Source organism: Gigantopelta aegis, chromosome 4 (assembly GCF_016097555.1).
Source record: "Gigantopelta aegis isolate Gae_Host chromosome 4, Gae_host_genome, whole genome shotgun sequence".
Lineage (NCBI taxonomy): Eukaryota > Metazoa > Mollusca > Gastropoda > Neomphalida > Peltospiridae > Gigantopelta > Gigantopelta aegis.
Genome location: NC_054702.1, coordinates 37,963,713 through 37,991,019, shown reverse-complemented (window position 1 = coordinate 37,991,019; position 27,307 = coordinate 37,963,713). Strand labels below are relative to the sequence as shown.

At 36.4% G+C, this 27,307-nt stretch overlaps 1 protein-coding gene across 2 annotated transcripts; it reads left to right on the top strand.

Moving 5' to 3' along the window:
• The first annotated feature begins 377 nt into the window (after nt 1-377).
• On the top strand, nt 378-25,903 carry LOC121370505 (reticulocyte binding protein 2 homolog b-like). Of its 2 annotated transcripts, XM_041495786.1 has the most exons (15): nt 378-480; nt 1,776-1,973; nt 2,591-2,689; nt 3,399-3,557; nt 5,178-5,276; nt 6,527-6,641; nt 7,647-7,679; nt 9,474-9,679; nt 11,205-11,276; nt 12,427-12,492; nt 14,489-14,598; nt 19,764-19,824; nt 20,639-20,871; nt 23,996-24,101; nt 24,950-25,903. In XM_041495786.1, exons 1-15 carry the CDS (start codon nt 388-390, stop codon nt 25,010-25,012), a joined length of 1,713 nt encoding a protein of 570 aa, XP_041351720.1. In that variant the 5' UTR covers nt 378-387; the 3' UTR covers nt 25,013-25,903. The 2 variants fall into 2 exon arrangements, with proteins under 2 accessions (XP_041351720.1, XP_041351722.1); XM_041495788.1 differs by lacking the exon at nt 7,647-7,679.
• Nucleotides 25,904-27,307: the final 1,404 nt, after the last annotated feature.

Here is a 27,307-nt window from a genome sequence, read left to right as displayed (position 1 = left end):
TATCACTACTACTGCTACTACTAATACCACCACCACCACCACCACCACCACCACCACCATCACCCCTGCTGTATACACACGAGGGCCTAGTAAGTTGGCAAACTTGTGCCCAATCCTTTTGTTGTTTATGCAATAAAATATATTTTCAATCAATCAACCGCTGCTACTGCTGCTATCACTACTACTACCACTACTACTACTACTGCTGCTATTACTACTACTAACTACCATTCATAAAGTAGTACTACTTTAAATACTAAGTACTGCTAATCTTGCTACTACTACTACCACTACTACTACTGCCTGGTACTATTTTCTACCACTGCGGTGCTTTTCTCCGAAAATACACGGACATTACCGAATCGTAGTCCGGGAAACTGCGGCAACATGTCATCTGGAAGGCAACGTTCGCCAGTTGAATTTGAAGAAAACAAGGATGAAAACGACGCAGATAATAAAACGAGAAAGACCAGCGATAAAGTAATATTAAATATACGGTGCTATTAACTCAAAACACAGTATATCTGCGTGGAAACGAATCATTTAATGAATGTTTACATTTAATATATATGTTGCTAGTATGTGTTTTCGTATATCACATGTTATCGGTTTTGATAATGTTTGTTTTTAGGTATTGTGTTTAGTTTTACGTATGTGCGTGTCAGCAGTTTAAAACAGATTTTCTAATATTCTAAAATAATACATATGCTAGAGGCTATTGCTAATATCTGGTCCTTTTATAAAACAATTCTAATAGCCCAAGTACTCTGCCATTTGAGAATGTTTGACAGACATTTGAATGATTACAATCACTTTCAGCTATTAGAGACAACCCTATACTCAGGTGCTTGTGCAGAGGAGGGTTTGGGTATCTACCACCCCACTCTAAAAAAAGGATTCTTTTTTAATGTATTTTCCTGTGGAACATGACCTGATTTCCCCTTAAAAATGTCACTCACCAGCCGAGACCCCTCCCCTGCACAATTTCCTACCCACATGCCTGATAATGAAATCAAAATGAGAGACTGATTTTTGCCTACCACAGAGTATACAAAGATTAGTGCTCTTAATCCTATTACACAATAGAGATTAACAAATGTTTGGACAAATTACACTCTCAGGCATTTTATGGCAATCACTATTACAAAGGCAAAACATATATGCATGCCTTCTGCATCATGTGACAGATAGCAGCTATCAACAGTTTCTGTGAAAAATAAAGCACTAGAATGATGTGTTTGCTGTTATATAAAAAAAATATATACTCTGTGTAAACTACTACTTTTTAATAAGTTATACAATAAAAATACTGTGTGCCATCATTCCACAAATTAGTCATGCGATTTGTAGACTAACTGCTTATTAGTAGACATTTAAAAGTAATACCTTTTTCTGTCCACATAAATAAACATACAACTATTTAATTATTTCTTTGAGCAACACATGTAATTAACCTTAACATCATGGTGAGGACAACTGTGTCAGATCTATGTTGTTCATTGTTTGTTAACTGTATGACATAGGAAATGATGTTGCATTGGTGGGGTTAAAATGTATGGTACTAAAAACAATAACTGTGTGTATCTTTACTGGTTGTAATCCATAATAGGAGGGTACTCTTAGTACTGGAGTATTTTTTACCTTAAAATAATATGGAAATACTCCAATCTTTAAAACATTGGTCTCTATAGTGTGGTGGTCATAGAACCTAGGTGGTCTTTTATGTGGAGATTCCCTTTATTAACTATACACACATATTTGTCTTTTTCTGACAGGAAAATAAGGATAATGAATCTGGTTCTCAACAAAAGAGGGACAGAGATGTTCTGGATGGGAGGCTCCGATCTCTGATGGCGGAGGTACCACACACTAAGTCTTCCTTCCCAAATGTGCTTGATCAGTATGGAAAGGAGGAGAAGGAAGAAAGGAATGTGAAAAAGGACGACGTGACTGGGCACAAGGATAAGCCACATGTAAGGTTACAATAAACTTTTAACAATTTTAGCTGGCAGGGAACATTTCGTTAATATCGTGTCTCGATTCACTACACAAGTTTCAGAGATCAATACCAAATTTTAACACTTTAAACAGTAGTTGCTAATCACTTTTCAGTTCGCTAGCCACCGGCCACAATGGTGTTGTGGTTAAGCCATCAGACATAAGGCTGGTAGGTACAGAGTTCGCAGCCAGGTACCGGCTCCCACCCAGAGCGAGTTTTAACGACTCAATGGGTAGGTGTAAGACCTACTACACCCTCTTCTCCCTCACTAACAACTAACAAGTAACCCACTGTCCTGGACAGACAGCCCAGATAGCTGAGGTGTGTGCCCAGGACAGAATGCTTGAACCTTAATTGGATATAAGCTCGAGAATAAGTTGAAATGAAATGTGGCTAGTCATCCTCTTAATTCAAAACTAACTATAAACCCTAACCCTGAATAGCTGAGGCAGGTGCCCCAAACAGCATACTTGAATGTTGAATCCATATAAACACAGAAAGGAATGAAAAGAATAACATTATCCTCTTGAATGTCTTGATCACGAGATAGATGATTTTGGTTGTTTTAACTGTTGCGTTACACTGTTACAGAAATCCATGAAAAAGAAGTCAAAGAAGAAAAGTAAGAAAACTGTAGTCTTCTATGACAGTGATGAAGAGAAAGAGAAGGAAAAGGAAAGAGATGATGAGGTATTGTTTCTAGTCTTTAGAAACTGGATTCAGGTTCATGTCAGCCAGTCCATCACAGATTTCTGCTGGCTGCTTTGTATATAGTACATGGGGGCAGAAGTTAGCTCAGTGGTAAATTGCTCGCCTGATGTGTGGTCGGTCTGGGATCGATCCATGTCGGTGGTCCATTGCGCTATTTCTCGTTCCAGCCAGTACACCGCAACTGGTATATCAAAGGCTGTGGAATGCCATCCTGTTTGTGGGATGGTGCATGTAAAATATCCCTCTCTAAGACTATATGTCAAAATTACCAAAAGTTTGACATCCAATAGCCAATGGTTAATAAATCAGTGTGCGCTAAAACAAAACAAAATTTGTATACAGTTCATCTACATGGCATTACAATTAATAAATTCATAACTGTTTTGTTCGAGCCAATAGCTATCCCAGCACAGCAGCAATTACACAGAAGCTCTTAGAACCCTCTGTTTTTGGTGCATCCAACTATTCTTTACATTTTACTTTGATGACACCATCAACCCTACAGATGTTCCAGCGATTCGTTATAAAAATCCAAGATAGCTGTAGGAAATGTTGACTTTAATTGATCCTACAGTTTGAATAATGGAATAGATAATAAATATGCTGAGGTTTGGGTGGGTTTTTTTTCTGTAATTTATTGCACCTTCCTATTTGATAAATGATTTAAAACCTTTTATAATAATTTTAGAAATACCTCCAAGTGCTGAATGACTTGGAAAAACTTCGCAACTATTACTACAATAAATACAAGAGACTGCTCACCGAAAAAGTGGAAAAGCAGAGACGCAAAATCAGACAGCAGAAAGAGAAATCAGAAACCGAGGACAAACAAATGGAGAACAGTCAGGTGATTTGATCAGATTAAAAAAGCACTTGCCTGATCCTGTCTGGGATCAATCCCTGTCGGTGGGCCCCTTGGGCTATTTTTCGTTCCAGCCAGTGCACCATGACTGGTATATCAAAGGCCGTGGTATATGCTATCTTGTCTGTGGAATGGTGATATAAAAGATCCCTTGCTATTAATGGTAAAATGTTGTAGGTTTTTCTCTCTAAGACTCCAAATGTTTGACATCCAATAGCCGATGATAAATAAATCAATGTGCTCTAGTGGTGTCTTTAAACAAAACAAACCTTTTGCTTAAGAGAGCTATGTGAATATAATGAATGTTGTGGCAGCAGTGGGTTTCTTCTCGACCATGTGACTAAGTATTACTATTAGCATGTGCAATTCTTCTTCTTCTTCTGCATTCAAACACTGTTGGTTACGGCTCTTAATTTAGATCAGGATTTGTATGTTCCTGATGAATTGTGTGGTGTTGATCAATTCACATTTAGTTCCCCATAGCTTGCCTCTTACCAAATGTTTGACATCTGATAGCTGATGATGAATAAATCGGTGTGCTCTAGTGGTATTGTTAAACAAAACTAAACTTTAAAATCTCATGTACCAGTAGTAACGGACCGTTTACAGTTATCAGTATATTCACAAGGTTACATACTTCACACTGTGTTGAGAGGGTTGGGTGGGTATTCCCAGTGTACATGTACACTTCAAAAACAAGAAAATAATGCTGATAAAAATATTCCTTATGAAATCAAAATTTTTCATGTATGCTTTTCGGAGGAGGGGGGGTGAATACCAAAAATAATTATGGTTTAGATACTTTTGAAAATGTTGATATTTGTGAATGACACCTAAATGTTTTAATGTTAGCCAGTAAGTTATTGATAATAAAATTTTCCAGTATATCTTATTGAATTCTTATAGTAAATATATCAACGGCCATGGTATGTACCGTCCTGTGTATGGGAAAGTGCTTATAAAAGATCCCTTGCTGCCACATCATTATCTCTTGACCAATTATAGAAATAACAATGTTAGACACCAAATAACTATAGCTGAAATATTGGTGAGGTGTTATTAACATTTATTTTAATGTTTGTCAGCAAGTTATTAGTAATGACATTTTTTAACATCTTTCATGTTATAAATTTTAACTGAAGCCATATAGCAATACTGAATGAATCAATGAATCAGTCCGTGAATCAATCCATGAATCAATGTATCAATGAATGTTCACTGAGACCCCATCACAAAATTACACATCAGGTATTGGGTGTTATAAAAGGTAAGTATATGGAAATAGTATTATAGAAATACTGATGCATACATACCCGGTAACTCTTCATTTTGGCTGTATGAGTTTAAATAATTACCCATTTGTTTCTAATCGTAATATAAACCATTAATTACAATTTACAAAGATTTGATGATTTACTGTAACTAATTGTATAGCAGTATTCAATTTTGTTACTTTATTCCTGCAAATATGAAAAATATTGTAAAGTATTTTTTATTTTTTATTTACATTTCTTTAAAACTTAACAAAAGGATGATCACTACTAAATGTCTCAGTATTAAATGCATTAGCTATTTTCTATATTTAACAGATACTTTATTTTACAGAAAGATGCCAGTCACAAAACAAAGAGGAGGTCTGAACAACATATTCTATCTCATGATGCTGAATACATGAATGCCATCCCAAAATCAGATGTGTATATGGTAGGTTCTGTTATTTGCAAGCACAAACTATAGCCAGGGTGTGTAGATTGTGGTAGCCCCACTCCCATGGCTAGTGATATTCAATGTTGGGCAAGTAAATAACTACTATCGCCATGCCCGACGGCTAGTGAAAAAAAGAAGTTGGCATATGCTGTATTTAAGTTTATTTAGTAAATATGAATATCCTCTCCCCAAAATCTGAGGGTTTTTAAGCTCTATCTTCCTCTTTAGGTGATATATAGAGGATTCGTCACGAGTATTTTTTAATATGGAAAATATCAACCGAGTCTATGTTAATCGGTATTTGTCAAGGCTTTGCCGAGACAAATATCGCTTAACTAGACGAGGTTGATATTTTACATATTAAAAAACATGAGTAGCGAATTCTGTTTATCCTATAACACTTCTAAAATAACATTCTAATTATTTTTTTTAGTAAATCAGAGTACTAAAGTCGCCGCCATCGATAATATGACGTCATCACGATTAGCACAAATTAGTTTGACGTCACGCATTTTAAACAAATCTTTGAAAACGTTACGCTCAGGTACACGGGTCTTGTTGGCTTGTAAGTAAATGACCCATTCACAGCAACACATTACCTAGAGACCTTGCAAATTTGCATACCATTATTAACCGGGTTAATAAAGTAAATTATCACATGGGTTTATGACATGGATATCATGGGTAAGTTATAGGATAAATCTGATTATTATTATGAGTAAAGTTGTATTTACTTAAAATTAGGGCTAGTGAATTTTTAATTATGGCTAGTAAATTTTTTAAATCACCGATCCCATGGCTAGTGATTTTTATAAAAAGTCTAGAAAAGCTCTGCTATAGCATAAGTCTTTATTATAAATGTGAAACATGCATTTTTCTTTGGAAACAAATAGCTGCCCCAGTGTCATTATAAATATATATTTCTGTTTTAAATTCCATTGCAGTTATACATTATATTGACCTTCTTCAGGTATAGCAGAAGCAAGTGAACATTGGGTGGGGGTGGGTGGGTCCGGGGCACACATGCCCTTTGAGCATTGTATAATGTCAGATACATGACACACACAAAGTATGACCACATTCTTTGGTGGCCTTTATTACAAATATTTTCCGTTTTGAAGGGATAAATCCCTTAATGTCCATGTATAGACAAATGGTTGCTTACAAGATTTCCTTTAACAGATATTGAGCTGTGCCTAGATACGAAATCATTGTCATCTATGTACTTAACTGTGAGTGTGTTTTAGATAATTGGTTTGCAAGACCAGATGATCAAAGAAGGGAAGTTAAGATCACAGGCTGATTTTGACAATTTCTGGATGGAAATGAAGAAGCCATCGGTCTTCCATACCTACTTTCCAGGTGTGTTGGCGTTCTCCAAGTAAATTAGCTTTGCTGTGTTCCATTACTGTATTGCTGGGCCCAATTCTTCAAAACATGGTTTAAGCTCATCCTGGATTAGTCTTAATATTTTACGTTTTAATTAGTTTTGCATAAATTCAGATTATATATATACAATTTGGATTTGCTTACATATGGATAATTTAGGTTGTTCTAGATCAGATTTTAACACATCTTTTTAAATGCCATGTGACGTGTATTAATTTTTATGTTTCGTTTTGAAAATTGGCCTCTGATATTTGCAATTTAATGGCCATATCACAGAAATTATTTCATAGTTTGAACAATCTTCATTCATTTTAACTTATTTTCATGCTTATATCCAATTAAGGTTCATGCACGTTGTCCTGGACACATACCTCAGCTATCTGGGCTGTCTGCCCAGGAGAGTGGGTTAGTTGTTAGTTGGTTAGTGGTTAGTGAGAGAGAAGAGGGTGTAATGGTCTTACACCTTACCCATTGAGCCCTTAAGAACTCACTCTGGGTTGGAGCCGGTACCAGGCTGCGAACCCTGTACCTACTAGCCTGTAGTCCGATTGCTTAACCACTACGCCACCGAGGCCGGTAATCTTCATTATTTTGTAAGCCTCATCAAACACAGATTGCAATGAATTGTGTTGGGGGTGAGGTGAGGGGACGATGATGTAATATTTAAGCTTTTATGTTGATTAGTTGTAAGTAGCCTGCATAAAAGGTATTATAATATTCTAATATTTGGAAATATACATTAGGGTTTTTTTTTTTTGTTTTTTTTTTTTAAAAGGGTTACAATATAGTACAGGAAGTGATCAATAAAAATATCTGACTTTATGAAAAAAGAGAGCTGAAAAAACAGTAGTATAATTTTTTTTATGAGTCGGTCAGATCATGGAGAACAGTTTGTGTTACGGCTGTCAACATGTGCATGTTTATAGCTATCATTGAGATTAGATCCATAAATGATGTTTTTCATTTGTTTTCGTGTAGTAAAGATTGATAAAAATGGCAACAGCAGTGACGGTAACTATCAACAAGCATGTCATCCATATATTTCTTGTTTTTGGTATTTGCACATTCAGTTCCTTTGACTTTGATTGCACATTTAAAATGGTTTTTTACCAGGTTAACTTTGATTTATGGTTTTTTGTTTGGGTTTTGTTTTTTTGGTTGTGGCTTTTTTGGTGCTTAGTTTTTGTTAATTTGTTTTGTTTGGGTTTTTGTTTGTTTTTTTGTGCTTTTTGGTTTGGGGGGTGAAGGTGTTAAATTGGTATTGTTTTGTTATTTTTCCATTTTAAGTTTAAATATTTTAACATTTAACATCCAAAATTTGACTTTAAAAGGACAATTGTTTTATGAATTTATATTTTTGTTATATATTAAAATTGTTTCATTTTGGTTTTCACTAAATAACAGAATTTTAAAAGCACTTAAGTGGTCACATACTTGTTGTTGACTGTGATACCACATTAATTTGGATGCTTCAATCCTTTTTTATAATTTGTTTTATCAATATGCCGTATATGTTTAAAGTACATGTATATACATGTACGTATATATTGTTGGTTTATGACTTCTAATTCTACTACATATTTATCTTTGATTATCGTGTTTTGTTGTGTTGGTAAAAACAATAACAATCTTTAAGAATTTTGTTTATATATACCTTCAGGTGTTTAGCACTAATTATTAAGCTTATTAATATTACATCTGAGTTGTGCAATTCTGATATACTGAGTCATGTAATTCTTAATGTTATTTCTCTACCAAACACTATAAGATATATATGATCTGATGGTATTCCTTGAGTATAATGCCAATATATTTACAATACAGGTATTCAGTTATTTTAAGAGATTAGCCCAGTAAAGATGAAGGTGCAAAACATGTTGCTTTAAGAGAATCATGACAGTTGTACATGTAACTGTTCTGGTTCCGAATAGTATATAATTTTTTTACATCTTTTAGTTACATTTGGACTTAAGTTTTAAACATCCCTGATACAGTACTTATAAAACTATTAGAGTCTAGACTCAGAGTCTGAGACTTTAACACCATACAAAATGTATGCGTGTGACGTCTAGACTGAAAAGGTTTATAAGCACGGGCCCTGAAGCCACCTCTTAATATGACAGCAGAAAAGGTGGGTGGTATCAATTTTCTTCTGCTTTAGCAAGATTTAGTTAATTATTTCTATATTTTCAGCACATTAAAAAAAATAAAAAAATAATCGAAAACATAATTTGTATTCTTCAAACTAAGGCGGCGTGGGACGTAGCCCAGTGGTAAAGCACCTGCCTGATGCACGGCGGTCTAGAATCGATCCCTGTTTGTGGGCCCATTGGGCTATTTCTCGTTCCAGCCAGTGCACCATGACTGGTATATCAAAGGCTGTGGTATGTTCTATCCTGTCTGTGGGAGAGTGCATATAAAAGATCCCTTGCTGCATTAGAATAAAATGTACCTGGTTTCCTCCAATGACTACAGGGGTGGGATGTAGCCTAGTGGTAAAGAGTTCGCTTGATGTGCGGTCGATTTAGTATCGATCCCCATCGGTGGCCCCTTTGGACTGTTTCTCATTCCAGCCAGTGCTCCACAACTGGTGTAACAAAGGCCATGGTACGTACTATCCTGTCTGTGGGAAAGTGCATATAAAAGATCTCTTGCTGCATTAGAAAGAAATGTAGCGGGTTTCCTCTGATGACTAGCCTACATGTCAGAATTACCAAATGTTTGACATCCAATAGCCGATGATTAATTAATCAATCTGCTCTAGTGGTGTTGCTAAGCAAAACAAACTTCTTCAAACTATTTCAGGTGGTTTGTCTTCCGTGAGCATGACTGATACTACTACCTCTACACTGACACGAGCAGCTGTCACTGCAGCCTCTATGTCGGCTAAAGAAACGCCACCGCGGTTGCCCTCACGAGCCCTGAGTAACATCGAGGAGTCTAGAGAGTCAAGACCCACCACGCAGGAAGAAACCTGGGCTGTCACGCAGCAGTACAAGCATGTTCATACTGTAGGCATATAGGGCTAGCTCTGGCACTCGCCAAATCCGACAATTGCGAATTTTAAAAACTATTGGCGAATTTTATTTTCATTTAGTGAAACAATTTCATGTAATTGATATTTTGTTAGAAAATTACTGGGTTTCTGCAATTTTTGAAGTTTAATAGATAATTTGGCAAACTATTCTGCTCACCCAGAGCTAGCTCTGGCATATCACAGTTGTAATAGATTTTCTTACACATCTGTTGTTGAGAACACCATGCATTATTTTTAATAACACATGGGTTGTTAACACACGTATGTGTGTTAACAATTTCAAGACATATGACTGGCTGCTCCAGGTGATGACCAGGTCACCAGTGTAATGCAGCCAATAAAAAACAATATATATGCATATAAAAGATCCCTTGCTGCATTAGGAAAAATGTGTGTTTCCTCTGATGACTACGAGTCATAATTACCAAATGTTTGACATCCAATAGCTGATGATTAATTAATCAATGTGCTCTAGTAGTGTCATTAAAAAAAAAAAACGTCCATACAGGTGGTGGTGGTGGGAAATAATATCTTTAATCATATAGATAACTATATAATTTAATTATAAAATAACTAGTTAATGACATAGGATATTGGCTTTGTCCTCTGATGGTGAGAATTCTGTATGAACAGCAGAGCTTGATCACACTGGAACGAAATTTGATTCAGACAATTTTGAGACATGCAGAGTATATCCTTGATAATTAATAAAATGTTACTAATTTTTGTAGCCACTTTGTCTAAAAATTAGCCATTGGCTAATTTGGCAATGGACAGGGTGAGTCCTGAACAGGATAAAGCTGATATCCTTTGTCACTGAATAGTTATTATTTTTATCCTGTAATCCTTAACTGACTAGTTATTATTATCCTGTAATCCTTAAAAAAATTGATGGAAAAACTATTATTCCTGTTTATTTGTAATGAATCTGGGTCTTGAAAATAATTTTGTGGAGTGGGAAGCCATGTTTGTTTTTTTCTAAGATTTCAACATAGAAGTAAATGCTAGAAATTGAACAGGTGTTATAGAAATTAGTATCAAAATTAGACTTGAAGTTTTTTTAACAGAAAACATATAAGATTTATATACTATGCTTCTCAGGCACGTAGCAGGGGGGGTGGCCAGGGGGGCCTGGGCCCCACCAATAATTTTAGCTTCTTTTTTTTGGGGGGGGGGGGGGGATAACCTTTACATCTCGACTGAAGGTAAAAGTTGTAGCGAGACAACGGATCGAGATTAAGGTTGAGAGTTACAGTAACGGCAAATAACCTTTGAATCATGCCCCTGGACCCCCCAAATACATTGCGGTTTTGGCGATCATTCAGTTGGGCCCCTCCAATAATGTCCACCATACTACGGGCCTGCTCTTTGAAATCAAGAATTCTTGATATATCTGAAATACTGTCAAAAATAAAAAAGCAAAAGCTGTTTGTGCAAAGGTTACTTGTAAAAACAAATATCATTTGTTGTGTCATAAACTGGTTGTTTTTGTATTTTAGCCTGATGATCCATATCACCGATCAAACCTTGCCAGACAGGCTGCCGCGGATCTGGAGAAAAAATGCCCAAAGGTAATTTTATCAGTCTTTCTAATTTAAAGGGACATTCCTGAGTTTGCTGCAAATTTTAAGATGTTATTGATTAACAAAGACTTTTAAACGATTATTTAACGATTGGTAATTAATTATCAAATATATTTTTCAGTATAAAATATTAGTGGCTGTATATTAAACATGTTTCTGATCGTTCTAATATTTGTACTAGGTTAAATTTTATTTTATTTCCTAAAATATGTTTTTTTTTCATACGTTTGAAATTATTTGAAGACAAAATCCAGTTTGGGCTTCTTACAAATATTAAGACGACCAGGGCCCGTGCTTATAAAACTTAAAGTCTAGACTTTAACGTTATGCTATTTGAATGGCGTTGCCATGACGTTAAAGTCTGGACTTTATTAAAGTCTAGACTTTAAGGTTTATAAGCACGGGGCCAGAAACACATTGAATATAGAGACAGTGATATTCTAAACAAGAAATATATTTAATATGTAAGTTTAATCGTAGAAATATTTTATTAGTCGGAAACATCTTAAAATGCAGCAAACTCAGGAATGTCCCTTTAAAGTACTTTTCAGTATTGTATTGAAATTGCCATCTCAGAGTTGTATAATTGCAGCTTCCCACCACAAGGTATTTTGTTTGTTATTTTTAAATTAAAAATTGCAATTATGTTTGAAAATTTATTGTGGAACTGGCCTATTGGGTTATTTTTCGTTCCAGCCAGTGCACCACACATGGTATATGAAAGGTTGTGGTATGTGTTATCCTGTTTGTAGGATGTGCATATAAAAGATCCCTTGCTACTAATGGAAAAAATATAGGTTTCCTATCTTAGACTATGTCAGAATTACCAAATGTTTGACATCCAATAGCTGATAATTAATAAATCAATGTGCTCTAGTGGTGGCTTTAAACAAAACAGACTTTATATGTCAAAATTACAAAACAGTTGACATCCAATAGCCGATGATGAATAAATCAGTGTTCTCTAGCGGTGTCGTTAAACAAAACAAACTTTAAACTTTATTGTGGAACTGGAAATTTAGAGGTCAATGTTTCTGTTATTGTAGGTTCCATTAACATATTCTTGTGACTCATTGTCCATTTGGTTACATGTTCTCTGTACAGACATTTCAGGGTTTGTAATCTTGTATGTTTTCAGCTGGAAATGCCACAGCTACACTGTTTCAATATGGAATTAGGGAAGAAACCCCCAGATCCAGAGGAGGTAACACTAATGTTTATTGATTACGTTTTGACTAGTTTAGTTGTATATTCAATATTTGATAATTTTAGCTGTTAAAAATCCCCCCTCCCAGAAAGACTCTAGGGGCCAGTGGGGACTAAAGTATTTTTGAAGGTATTAAAATAATGTAATGTTTAAACTAATTCAGTGTAGATCATGTGAGTTGTAATAGTAGTATAGCTAAGAGCGGGACATAGCCCAGTGGGAAAACGCTCACTTGATGTGCGGTCGGTTTAGGATCGATCCCCGTCAGTGGGCCTATTGGGCTATTTCTCGCTCTAGCCAGTGCACCATGACTGGTATATCAAAGGCTGTGGGATGGTGCATATAAAATACCTCTTGCTATGTAGCTGGTTTCATCTCTATGACTGTGTCAAAATGACCAAATGTTTGACATCCAATAGCCAATGATTAATAAATCATTGTGCTCTAGTGGTGTCGTTAAACAAAACAAACTTCTTTTTTTTTAGTAGTAGTATAGTTAGTAATAGTACACTTTGTGAAAACTGATTGAATATTTAACAACACCCCAGCACAAAAACACACAACTATTGGGTGTCGAACAAAAGTAAGCACATGAATACTATTATAATTGAATATGGAATGCCAACCATTATTGTTCATCACAAGTGAATGTTGGGCTAAGAAAGATGATGATATCAGATTATGACATGTATGGAAATACTGTAATTTAACAAAGATAAAATGTAAATATGCCACAGAAATATGAACTATCTCCTTTGGTTCTTGGTCATTAGTGTTGAAAAGGAAAATATTTTTCCTACACTTAATTCAACATACGGTTCAACCAGTAGCTGTTAGGTGTCACGGGGCAGGATGTAGCCCAGTGGTAAACCACTCGCTTGATGCGCGGTCGGTTTGGGATCGATCCCCGTCAGTGGATCGATCCCTATTGGGCTATATTTTTTCCCAACCAGTGCACCACGACTGGTACATCAAAGGCTGTGGTATGTGCTATCTGGTCTGTGGGATGGTGCATATAAAAGATCCCTTGCTGCATTAGGAAAAATATAGCAGGTTTCCTCTGATGTCAGAATTACCAAATGTTTGACATCCAATAGCCGATGATTAATTAATCAGTGTGCTCCAGTGGTGTATTTGTGACACATGGTCTGGTGTTGGAGATAAAAGTTACTGTTGGCACATGCATAGAATACTCATGTAGATTAGCTGTACACTTCTCATTCCAGCCAGTGCTCCACAGCTGCTGGTGTATGTGCTATCCTGTCTGTGGGATGGTGCATATAAAAGAGCCCTAGCTGCTAATCTAAAGAGTAGCCCATGGAGTGATCCTTAATCAGCACTATATCCATAAATAAAACTGTTGATCGAGTGTATCGTTAAATAAAACGTTGATTGAGTGTGTTGTTAAATAAAACTTTGATTGAGTGTGTTGTTGAATAAAATGTTCCTCTCTCTCTTTATTATATACATTTTCCTGCATACAGGAAATCGTATGCCTTGGTATACAAGTTGGAATACACTAGTTGAAATGGGAAGAAAAGAAGGAAATGTTTTATTTAATGACGTACTCAGGACCACACAGATATTGAGAGAGGAAACCTGCTATCTCCATTCCATGGGCTACTCTTTTCTATTAGCAACAAGGGATCTTTTATATGCAATATCCCACAGACAGGATAACACATACCACGGCCTTTGATATACCAGTCGTGGTGCACTGGCTGGAACAAGAAATAGCCCAATGGGTCCACTGACAGGGATCGATCCCAGACCGACTGCGCTTCAAGTGAACACTTTACCACTGGGCTACATCCCGCCCCCTAGTTGAAATGGGAAACAACATAAAGTTGTAATGTATGGAAATTATTTGACAAGGAAATTACTATTTGTTTAAGGACACCTCGACACATTTTAAACTACAGCTATTTGGCATCTAATATATGGTTACTTTGATAACTGGGAAATTATTTGTAACTTTCTTTTATATTTGTAGGTAAGATTAAAGACAGAGTTAAAAATGCGAGAAAAGAATCGCCGAGGCTTTCTGAAGAAACTTCACAAAATGCACCATTTGGCCATGGCAAACGGAGCTGCTGCTACAAGGTACACTAGTTTATAACTTTGACTCACTGTACTTCACAGTCTCACTACAGCGGTCTGTGTTCAATAATATCCTGGTTTCCATCTTTATTCAGGGGCATATAGGCTGGGGGTTTGGACACACACACACACACATGACTACACACACACACACACACACACGATTACAGACACATACACACACGTGACTTAATAGACATACACACACACGTGACCACAGACACACACACACACACACACGACTACACAGACACACACACACAGACACACATGACTACTCACACTCACACAGACACTCACATGACTACGCACACAGACAGACACACACACTCATGTGACTACACATACAGACACACACACACATGACTACATAGACACACACACACGACTATACACACACAGACAGACACACACACACACAGACATGCACACACATGACTATACACACAGAAACACACACACATACAAACACACACATACAAACACACACACACACACACACACACACACACGTGACTACACACACACACCACTGAGGCTGACACATTCTTTTACAGTGCAATATTAGGTTATTGATAAAAGTGTCCAAGGGGAATGGAGTCAGAAGGGTCTGCTAGGTTCATATTCGATCCCCTACAGCCCTCTTCCAGGTCCAGGTTCAGGCCCCAGTTGTTGTTGATGATACCCAAGATAATAAATTGCTACATTGGGAATGGGCTAGGGTGTCTGGGTTAAACTAAGTAAATTTGATACCCTACAAATAAAATTCTAGAAAAAAAATAAAACTGTCTTCAGCCCTAGAAAGAATTTTTTTTTTTTTAAATATAAATAAAAATGGTTTTTTGGTTATGTTTTTAAAATCTCAGCTAGTCACTAAACTGAAAACCTCAGCTTAGCTTGATATGTGTTCTTTAATTTATATAAATGTCTCTGAGGGAGGGAGAGAGAGAGAGAGAGAGAGAGAGAGAGAGAGAGAGAGAGAGAGAGAGAGAGAGAGAGAGAGAGAGAGAGAGAGAGAGAGAGAGAGAGAGAGAGAGAGAGAGAGAGAGAGAGAGAAGTAAACAATTACACCCATCTTACTGGTTTGATTATCATGTTTCCCTCTGTATTTTAAAATCAGTGTTTAACAAATTATTATAACTGCATTTGAAATGGTATCACAAATTATAAGGAATAGTATGTTGTTTTTTGGTGTTATTTTAAAGTTACAGAACATGTATATTTATTTCAGCGACCTTAAGAAGCTTGGGTACCACTGTTTATTAAGTTGTGATTTAGATATTCAAGTACTGAATAGCATTAAAAACTACACACGTTCTTGAACAGTATTTTACTGTAACTGTTTATTTCTTTCTCAAGAGACATCTAATAGGCCTTACTGGAATATGTCTGTGTCTCTATCATATGTGTTAATGTCAGTGATTTTGCTTCATTTTTGGAATTATTTTGTGTGTTACCCACATAATGCACCTGTGACATGGATCTATATATCTTTTATGGCTTGGTCAAATTGACAGTTATGATGTAATAGGTCTGAAGGCTTTCATCACTGTATATTATTTATTTTTTTAAATGCACATCCATTTTGTTTTAATTATGGATACATAATAACACATGTTCACAACAACAACAAAATACCAGTTTTCTGTTGATGTGAAGTTTTTTATGCTTCTCGGTACCATAACATTCTAGTTTTTTATTTTTTATTTAATTTAATGAACTTGTAGCATTGCAGTTAATATATCCAGTAAAATAAAGTGCTTGCAAATCAATTTTAGCTTAGTTTGACTTGACATATATAGTACACAGCTGTTAACGTTAGTCATTTAATATTAAAGTTGTTGTAATTGCAGCTGTAGTTGGTGAAAACTAACTGAACAGAATACAATATCTCAATTGATTTTCATCATTTGTTATACAATGTACTTTACTCAAAGGAAATATTTCATCCTTTTGATGACTTTCTTCTGTCAGCTAGTTTGTAGAACTTATTAATATATACTGGTAAATTTATTTGTGGACAATACAAAAGTTAACATGCAAAGAACCTGATTTACATTTTCATGTCGTTACCCATAAAGACTTTTTAGAAACAGTTTTTATCCATCAATAAAATCAATGTACCAGTGAAGATCAAAGTCAAGAGATATAACATGCACGTTCTTAACAAGCTGTTGTAGCGCATGCCTTTCATAGGTGCAAATGGTGGCTTATATCAACTCTTTTGTCCAGGACAGGAAATTTGGGGGGAGGGGGGTTAGAGACAAGGCAGGATTCCCCGCACTGACAAGTGCAAGGGAGTACAGGCAGCCCGACTGGGGTTGGTGCTATGGTATTTGCTATGTGTTCCTTTAGGAATTAAGGAGCCAATTTGAAAGATTGCGCATACATTTTTTAAGGTGGTTTGGCACATAATTTGGAACAGTTCGCTGAAAAGGAAGTAGAGAGCTGGGTGGTATGCTGTATATAGCGTTCGCCATTGGTATCATCAATCTGATTAAAATCAGCTCCACTGGCCTGTACTATAGCCAGTGGCACTGATTTTAATCAGATTGTGGTATTCTGTCAATACTGATTACCATACCGAGCAATGTCAGTATTGACAATTGAAACATATTCCCACCACTATGTGTAACGGTCGGGATTTAGCTCAATTGGTTGAGTACTCGCGTCGCATGATTGAACCATCTCAGTGGATCCATTCAACTGATTGAGTTTTTTTCTCGTTTCAACCAGTTAACCATAACTGGTCAAAGGCTGTGGTATGTGGCTTTCCTGTCTGTGGGAAAGTGCATATAAAAGATCCCTTGCTGCATTAGGAAAAATGTAGCGGGTTTCCTCTGATGACTACGTGTCAGAATTACCAAATGTTTGACATCTGATAGCCAATGATCAATTAATGAAGGTGTCATTAAACAAAACAAACTATTAAAAAATGTATCTGATATTATAGTGAGAATGTGTGGACATCACATTTCCAACAAATTTACAGAAAAAACCCTGCACAAGTGTGTTTGCCGAACAGCTTAGAAAGCCCACAGGGATATACATGTAGTATAATGGAATTAATAGAACTTCAGTTATGGAATAGCACGAACAGTCTTCTTCTCTGTTAAGGTCCCCCAAAGGCACCAATAGAAACTCCTTTGTGGAGGAAATTTAACACAAAAAATCCAACATGTCAAAGTTTCACATGGACAAGGTGGTGATTATGAAATATAAACATTATGTTGGTATTCTTGAACGAAATCTAACCCTAACCTAAAACCAGGAGAAAGCCAATTGCGTGGAATTTAGATTAAAACAGCAAGTGGGTTTTAACTCTGACATGCATTTATAGCCAAAAATATCGGTCGATGTCTGTATAGGCGTCGATACCAAATACCATATCAATACTGAGGTAAATCACCACCAAAATACCAATACTGAACCTGAAATTTCAATACTGAACTAGTTTGCTTTTTGTTTCATGACATCTAATGAGCTGCCCATTGTTGGAACCTTGTTGTTTTAGCCAAGAGAGGGATGTAGTGAACAACACCTTTAAATGCTTTTTGGGTAGCCCTAAAAAGGGTTGTACTGGTATATTCATCTGGCTATCTATTTTCTTTTTCGGAAGTAGAATCTTCTGTTCCATTCATCACCAAGTAGTATTCAAACTACCTGATAGTGGTGTATAGGGCCTCCACGAGTCCAAAATATTGACCTCGAGTACTCAAGGGTCAAACTCGACCCGGACCCGAGTACCCGACAGATGATAATGAGACTAAGGAATAAAGTAAAATAGCATTATGCATCTTAATTCCAGCGCTGAACATGGATGCCAAATCATGCCATTGATACTACTGTATTCCACACATTCGACTTTTGTTTCTATTCATGTCTCATAGACCTATAGTGTAACCGGTGGAAAGCATAATGATAAAATTACATTAAAAAATATAATTAACTGAAAGTTCTTTCTTGCACGGGTACTCGAGTCTTGCTAGACTCGGCCTGTGCCCGAGTACTCATGGAGACAGACCCTAGTGGTGTAGATATTTTGTGAGCAGAAGTCGAGTGCAATAATTAATACTGGGGTCAATCTTAGTACTAGCAGTCATTCTGTTTGGCATGACCATGTGTACCTGGCTGATTACATATTAATGTAAAACACAAACATGAAATAATATTCTTTGATATTGATATTAATGGCTGATGTATTTTTCATGCTGGAGTGTTATTAAACATTCATTTAATGTAACTTCTACAACAGATATTTTATAGCATGATAGTTAAAATGGATTTTTTTTTTAATGTGCAATACAGTATGTATTCATGAAAAGATTCAACTTAAGGTAAGGTTTTAGATCAAAGAAAATTGTTTTTAGATGGCTTTAGTGATAGTATAACTTGTTTAGAATTCAGATTTATGCTAACAAAATACAGAATAAGATTAATAACATTAGTTTATTGGCCAAAAAAATAACAAATCTAGTTTTAAATCATTTTGTAAATAGGATAGAATATAGGATTACTATGAGTTTAATGTCTTCTTTCTAATAGTAAACAGAGAAACAAAAAGTTTGATGCTTCAAAAATCATAACTTAAGGATAATAACTTTCATTTAGATTTATCAGTCATTATTATCCTGAATGGAACAGTAAATCATAATTTTCTTTTTCATATAAAGTACCACCTCAGATTGATTGAATGTACCCACACTGGTTTATTAGGTCTTGGAATAGACATGTTATTGTTTTTTGGTGAAAGAGTAATTTGGAACTGTGAAATGAAACAGATTTTTTAAAACTTGAAACTCATTTTTGCATTTTATGAATCACATTCAAGTATAAATATGTCAGGTCAAGTAATGCAGTACCTGTCCAAAGTACATTTATCTACTAATATTGACTGCATAAATATTAATTTGTTTATCAGAATTTAACACACAAAACTAGTCTCATATTGTGGTGAAAATATATTTAGTGTTAATGTTGCATTTTAATAAGTCTGTAACTAAAATATGAAAGTTCATGATTCTTAACATTACTGTAGTATTTGCTGTGTGATACATATGAAACTTCAGTAGTCCTAAAATGTTGATTTCTGTTGAAATTATTCTTTATTGTCCTTTAGTTATTATTAAAATACCATGGAAGTAAACAACAGTGTTCTTGTTTTACAGAATTTTAGACCGACACAAATACTTGACATTCATTGTTGAAGGACCTAAACTTACAGATGTTGTAAGTACAGTCACACAATATATATTTAGTTCAGTCAGTACAGCCCCTTTCAATAACACTTACGTTTTACTCCCCCACCTTTTATATTTGCCTGTCACCCTATAACACAACTCAAAGACTGGGGGTGCCCCCCCCCCCCCCCCCATCCCCATCCCCCAATCCAATACAGAACTATCAAATGTTTGACATATCCTGTAGATGATGATTAAATAATTAATGTGCTCCAATGGTGTCATTAAACAAAATAAATATGCACAGAAATGAGTTTTCTGGATTTTTATTTGTCTCTTCAGTGTTTCTGTTTTCTGATGTTTGTCCAGATTTCTATATTCTTTGTCAAAAACTTATGACTGGTTTCAGCTGAAACTTTGAATACATTCTGAATGGGCCCCACCATTTTAGGCCATTGTGCAACTGTAACCATAGCGCCAATCTCAAAAACCAACCACCAATATTCAAATGTCAGTATCTTTTTCATAACCATCTTTTCTCTCTGAATAAAAAATATCTTTTTTGTAATAAGATACTTAAAGGAAGTCTCTATCATTTATATTTCTGATGGACAGTATTCCCCCGCCGCCGCCACCCCACTCCCCCCTCTCCCCCGATTTAAGGATTTTGAAAATCGACAAAACAGCCCAACCCCTCCTGTTGATACTGGGGTCATTTTGTTTAACTATTCAGCTAGAATATTTTGTTATATTTGTAATTCTGGCAAATCTTTTCACATGCTTATATAACATATTGATAAAATCATACAGCATTAAAAATTAATGTACCTGATTCTCTTTCTTCTGTTTTTTTTGTACTGTAGCTAGGAGACTACTATTGGGAAGACTCTTTAGAGTTTGGTTCTAGGTCTCCTACTGAGCTATCAATCTCATCATCTCAACCCCGATCATCGTTCCCGCGATCAACAGAGCTCCCTCAAATCACCGAACAGAGGAGATCGTCAGCACCTGTCTACAAACAGCAAGTTGTTAAACAGCAGGCTGATAAACAGTTAGCCATTAGAGAGAAACAGTCATATTCTCACCAGTCAGCAAGGTGAGATGTTTTAACATGAGTGGATCAAGGAATTATTTCTCCTCTTCTTTTTTTTTTTTTGGGGGGGGGGGGGGGGGGGGGGGGGTACCAAGGGGAAAGTGGCACATGAACCAAATTGTGAAAGGGCAACCCATTGAAATAAAAAAAAAAAAAGACAGAAAAAAGGCACTAGAATATATTTAGGAGGGGGATGGATCTCATGTCCTCCCCCATCCACCTCTGTCTTTATACATCAGGTTCCACATTGTAACTCAGTGGCTAATAAAATATTGCTAATAACTGAATAATTTACACAGAGCACAGAACCAAATTCCATTTTTGCATGTAGGCCTAGACCTAAAATGTGTCTTCTAATCAAATAATTTTGTAGGCAGAATTTGTGTATTTGAATAGTAAAAAATGCCCATGACCATTTACAATAAAGTTTTTTTTTTTTTTAAAGAAATTTAATAAAATGTGGTTTTACTCTACAGCAATAACATGTCAAGATCAAAAGGGCCCAAATATTTGTGTGAACAAAAAATAGGGTACACGAACTTTAAAATTTGTGCAATCAAAACACATTAATGAAATAAGTTCTTGCAAATTTCAGAGGCCTGTATATTTTTGGTTAGCTTATCATTTGTGTAATCCTTTAATATGAACTAAAGTCCAAACCACATTGTTATCAACTATGATAAATTATTCTCCTACTTTTAATTACATTTTGTCCGGACAGAAATCATGGAAAAACCATTACAATGACTCAGATTCCACATCTCAAATTATAACCATGTTACCAATATATTGATTTTGCTGATAGATGATAGATAGATAGATAGATAGATAACAATTTAACGTGTCCATATACCACTAGGGTTTCAAACACGCCCATCCAGAGTCCGACCTCCGATAAGATCGGTGGCCTGACTCGGGATGAGGGGAGGATAGAGTTGAAAATGGGCAGAATTTTGAAAATAGCTATTAGTAAAAAAGTTAATAGAATTAAAAAAATAAAAATAAATAAAAAGTTACAAGCCAAAAATAAAAAGAATTGACTGCTCGGCCGAATATTTATATAATTTGGAGCATTTTAGATGGACAGTCCAAAAATAAATAAGAGAAAGAAGACAGGATCGGACTATTTAATAATATTTAAAAAAAGAGAATAATTTCGACATATAATTTTGAACGGAGGTCTAAAAGTTTAAAGTCCGATCTAAATGGTCCGGGGTCCGGGGGGGGGGGGGGGCAGGCGTGTGAGTTTAAGGGGGGGCTGAATTTGGAATACGAATTTAGTAGTTAGGTCAAAGACCTAAAGCCAAAATGAGCTCAATCATACAACTCATGTCTGGACAAAAATTTAAGTCCAAAGAACAAAATTAGACTGCTCGACCGAAAGGGTTTTAAAGTGATTTGAGCAATTTAGACGGGCTGCCAAAATAAAGTGCGTCGGACTGTTTACAAAAAAAAAAAATAATAATAATAATAATAATTAAAGTCCAACTAAGCCCTTGGAACGGTTGGCGACTACGGGGACAAGATGAAGTGCTTGGCGTTGAACTGTGCACCAGTTTCCTCCAATGGTGGGCTAGCAAGGTCTTAGCTAGCTCGACGTAATGGGCACCGGCGATGATCTTCAGTACTCTGTGGATGGTGTAGTTGTCCATGTCTTCGAAGAGTATTCCCTGTCTGTAGAGATCATCTCGGCGCGACGTCACCACAAGTCCAAACTTCCCGTCTCGTAGTTCCATGGCGTGGATGGCACACTCAACTCCGTCAGGAAACTTCTTAAAGTTGCCCTCAAGAATGCCTCCTGGCAGTGAGCTGGTGTCCGAGGTGTCCCCGACCAAGTATCGAGCGTACTGGCCCTTGATCTTGGAGATGGCTAGGCTCCAGGCGGCGTCCCTGCCCTGGGCGGTCGCGGAAGGCCGGGCCTTGGCTGGCTGGTCACTACTCGGTGGGGTGACGCCTTCCGCTTAGCAGCAGCGCCATCCATAGGGGTCTTGGCGGAGCCCCCCGGGGGTGGGGGACTTGACGCCGACCGCCTCAAAGGGGTTGGAATGGGAGACGCATGCCGTGGAGTTTTGCAGATCGCTGTGTCCAACAGCGGCGTCGACTGGTCCGCTGGCTCAGTCTGTTCAGAGGTATCTGCATCAGCTGGCACTGGTTGATCGGGTCCCGGGGGGGGGGGGGGGGCGGCGACGCAGACAGGACCGCCGCTAGCGGTTGAGCCGCTTGTTTAGATCCCCCCTGAGCCGTCCCTGGTGCAGGTTTCCTCTTCCTCCTTCCTCTTCCCTTCCTCTTCGTCGTGTTCGTTACCGCGTCGCCATACACTAAAGTCACAGTTGCCCGTGAGCCAATGTAAGCGACGCGGTACTCTAACAAAGAGCCGTAGCTTGCAATAAGTCCCCCCCCCCAGGTGGGGGGGGGCAACTCGAGAGAGCAGAGCGACACATCTTTCCTCATCGAAGGCATAGTCGGAGTAGATTTTGCTAAGATCTCCAAGGACAAAAAGCATGTAAATCTAATGGTAATTAAATGTAGGAGAGTAATTTATTGCAGTTGTTAACAAAGTGGTTGGGACTCTATTTTCTTGACAAATATCCAAATGACTCTTTAAAATGTATGTCCAGTACATTCTGTAGATGCATGCAGCATTAACATCTGGAAACACCCATTCCTGTTCGAAATAAGCACTTGTCCGTTTGTCCTGACAAGTGAAAATCTACTCAGACAAACAAAATGTACCTTGGTGGTTGTTCAGTGGACAAGTAAAAAATTTTCAATGAAGTTTCATTTTGAGCAATGAAAAACATCGCCCTTGTACTTGAATAAAACAAACTATTTATTTGGATAAGTGAAAATATTGTCGGACAAGTCAATTTCTAGATGTGTTTGACTAGTGAAAAATTATGCTTATTTCTGTTACTGATAATACACAACAATGGTTCATATGATAACGACAAAATTTAATGTAGTTTGTTAAAGTTATTATCAGTATAATTTATGTGCATTGAAGCTAAACATGTATGTAATAACAAATATACATGTATGCCATACCAGTTTTATGTTATTTGTTCTATTTGAAGTTCAATTCTTGTAATGTTTTCATGTTTAATTTTTTGTTTTCAAATCATAACAGAAGAACTGATAGCAGCATGGATTCAGGCAAACAACTTGTACCATACACACCTCCGAAGCCTGAGCCTCTCAGCGTAAATGATATACTGGAAAAGGCGAAAATAATGGTACGAGACAATATTATTATTACTTTTTTGAGGATTTACTAATTACAATTTAGGGGGCAGGATTTAGTTCAGTTGGTAGAATGAATGAATGTTTAACGATACCCCAGCACGAAAAATACATCGGCTATTGGGTGTCAAACTATGGTAATGGAAACAAATAAGGTGATGATCAACATCAATAGAAAAATTCAAGATACATGTATAAATAAAAACAGTGTAAAGAACTGTGCAAAAATACAAATACAAATATCACAGACAGATACTGACTTTTACTCTAAATTTCAATTTGTGCTGTATTGGCCATTCCCAAAGAGAATGTTACACCTCTGCACCACGGTGAGGTTACAGCAGGCGCAGGGGTCAGTTGGTAGAGTGCTTGCCTTAGGATCAAACCTCCTATACAGATCCATTTGCTCCCCGTCCCAACCAGTGTTTCACAACTGGTATGTCAAAAATGCAGATGTTTCATCACTGTTCTTTTGTTTGTCTGTCCTACATATAATTTTCCAGACATTTTTTTCCCACAATACCTCAAGATATTGAACTGAAGGTTTGTTGTTTGTGTACAGCTTTATCATATAAAATTACATATCGAGTTTGATTTTCATTGGGTATGTGTGTACCTATACCAGCCTTATGTCTGATGGCTTAACCACGACACTGTTAATTAAGTTTCTTGATAGTAGATTAAACTGTATTTGTTTTTAAAAATGGTATTTGAGACCAACAAGTTTAAGGTAGAGGTAACAAATTGGTCTTGCAATAATGTTTCTAAAAGTTGTAAAGTAATGTGACAGTAATACTAAAGATACATTTAACAGATTTTTCTTTTCTTTTTTTTTATACAGGAAGCTAAGTGCTTAAGTACCAACTGGATAAATTATGCCAAGGCAGAAAAAGTGTGTTTTTGACACTACAGACTTCCATCATCTGCTATCATCCGACCTGAACCACTTCCAAACATGAGATTAAATTGTGAACATAATTATATATTCTACACAATCCAAATCGGTCCCCTTCATTTATGCATATATTTTACGAAAGTGCATACATGTGTTGTTACAAACAAGGAGAAATTTTTTATTGTTATATATACAACTGAGGACATTTTAGGGTTTTGGGGGATGTTGCATTATAGTGACCTGCCACATGACATTGAAAGTAAACAAACTGATGACTTGATGCATTTAGTTTGTGGTCTCTAGACACGTGTTGTTGGAGGTTTTTTTAACAGGAAGGCCACAATGTGTTACCAACTATTTGAATTGGTTTTTGATGGAGATTATAAAATTACAGGTTTAAACTATACTACATATTGACCAAATTGGACATGTGAAACAAAACCTACTGTAAGCATTGTTATTCATATTTTCAGTCAGTGGCAGAAATGGGTCTTTGAAAGGATTTTAAAGCCCACCTTCCATCAATTTTGTGTGCAATTTATTATGCATGTTTCTGTGCATGGAAATGTGCTTTTTCATATCTGTTTTTGTCGAAGTGTACTTTAAGCTGAGCATAAATACTTTGCGTTATGATGTCGTCACCTGTCTGAAAAAACTTGCATGCCAAAAAATTGCTCATTGCTAGGTTTTTTTCCAGCACTCTGAATGCTGGCACACGGAATCATACATACAGAAAAGGTACTGTGTGTGCACTGTATCGCAGTGCTGCCACTTTGCATTTTGAAAAAAAAAGGTATGGAATCTTGACAAATAAAAGTATCAAAATGGTCTAAAAAAAGGATTAAATAAAAGAAAGAAAGAAAGAAAGAAATGTTTTATTTAACGACGCACTCAACACATTTTGTTTGTGGTTATGTGGCGTCAGACATATGGTTAAGGACCACACAGATTTTGAGAGGAAACCCGCTGTCGCCACTACATGGGCTACTTTTTCCGATTAGCAGCAAGGGATCTTTTATTTGCGCTTCCCACAGGCAGGATAGCACAAACCATGGCCTTTGTTGAACCAGTTATGGATCACTGGTCGGTGCAAGTGGTTTACACCTACCCATTGAGCCTTGCGGAGCACTCTCTCAGGGTTTGGAGTCGGTATCTGGCTTAAAAATCCCATGCCTCGACTGGGATCCGAACCCAGTATAATTTTTAATCAACTTACTCTGATAAGGTTATATTCTTCTTCTTCTCATCTGGTTTCATATGCTCACTAAACCCTGAGATGTGCTGCATCAATGAACTGGATCGTCAGTTGGAGCTCACCAGGGCTGCCCCATAGCTTTTCTTTGACATTTGCTACCGTTGTTCTAATGCTTGCTGCTTACATGACCAACCTCAAGGAATGGTGGTGTACCATGTTGTGAGGATTTGTGATTGTTGAACACTCTGTTCTGCATATTTCAGTACCCTGTCACTTGGTCACTGAGAGCAGCAGAATCAGAGAGCTCTACAAACACTCCACTCAACAAAGAACAAACCACTCCTGAAAAAAAGACTACCAAATCACAAATCTTAGGATGGTCTAATTTGAAATTGGATTTCTTAAGTTATTTTTTGCAGGAGAAAAGTATTTAAAAAAGTATTTTTATGTGAAAAAAAGTATTTAAGAAGTATAAAAAGTAGTATTTCCAAGAAAAAAGTATAATACTTTTTTAAAAGTATAAAGTGGCAGTACTGGTATCGATAAACTCAAACATGAAATCACGTTAATGGAAAGCAAGTCTACGAGTATTTTATCGAAACAAAAAGCAAACTTAAAATATATAAACAATAAGATACTGTAAATGATGTTAGTGAAACAGGTTTTGTTTTAATATGGCATTGGTAGACAGACTGTAAATTAGGAGTGTCAACATAAAATACATTGATTTGTTACATGTATTTATAGCCAGTTATACAATACCACAGGGTGGTATAAAATCAATTTGTTTTATTTCATTACATTAATTGATGGATTGTTAGATGTGTCATAAAATTTGGCAGTTTTTAAATATCATTCACATGATAGCTGTGTGTACAGTGGTGTAAAACTAAATAAACATTATCATTCATTTGATATGAGGTAGGATATAGCCATTTTGTATGAAAGTGTGATTGTTAATTGGATGGAATAGTTGTGTATTAATGTCAATGCATAATGGAAGATTGCTTTTCTCCCATCACCTAATGCACCATTTCTTCACTATCATAAAAACTACTTTTCATTTCATATTACATGTATATTAAAAACTATTATTCAATCTGAAAGGC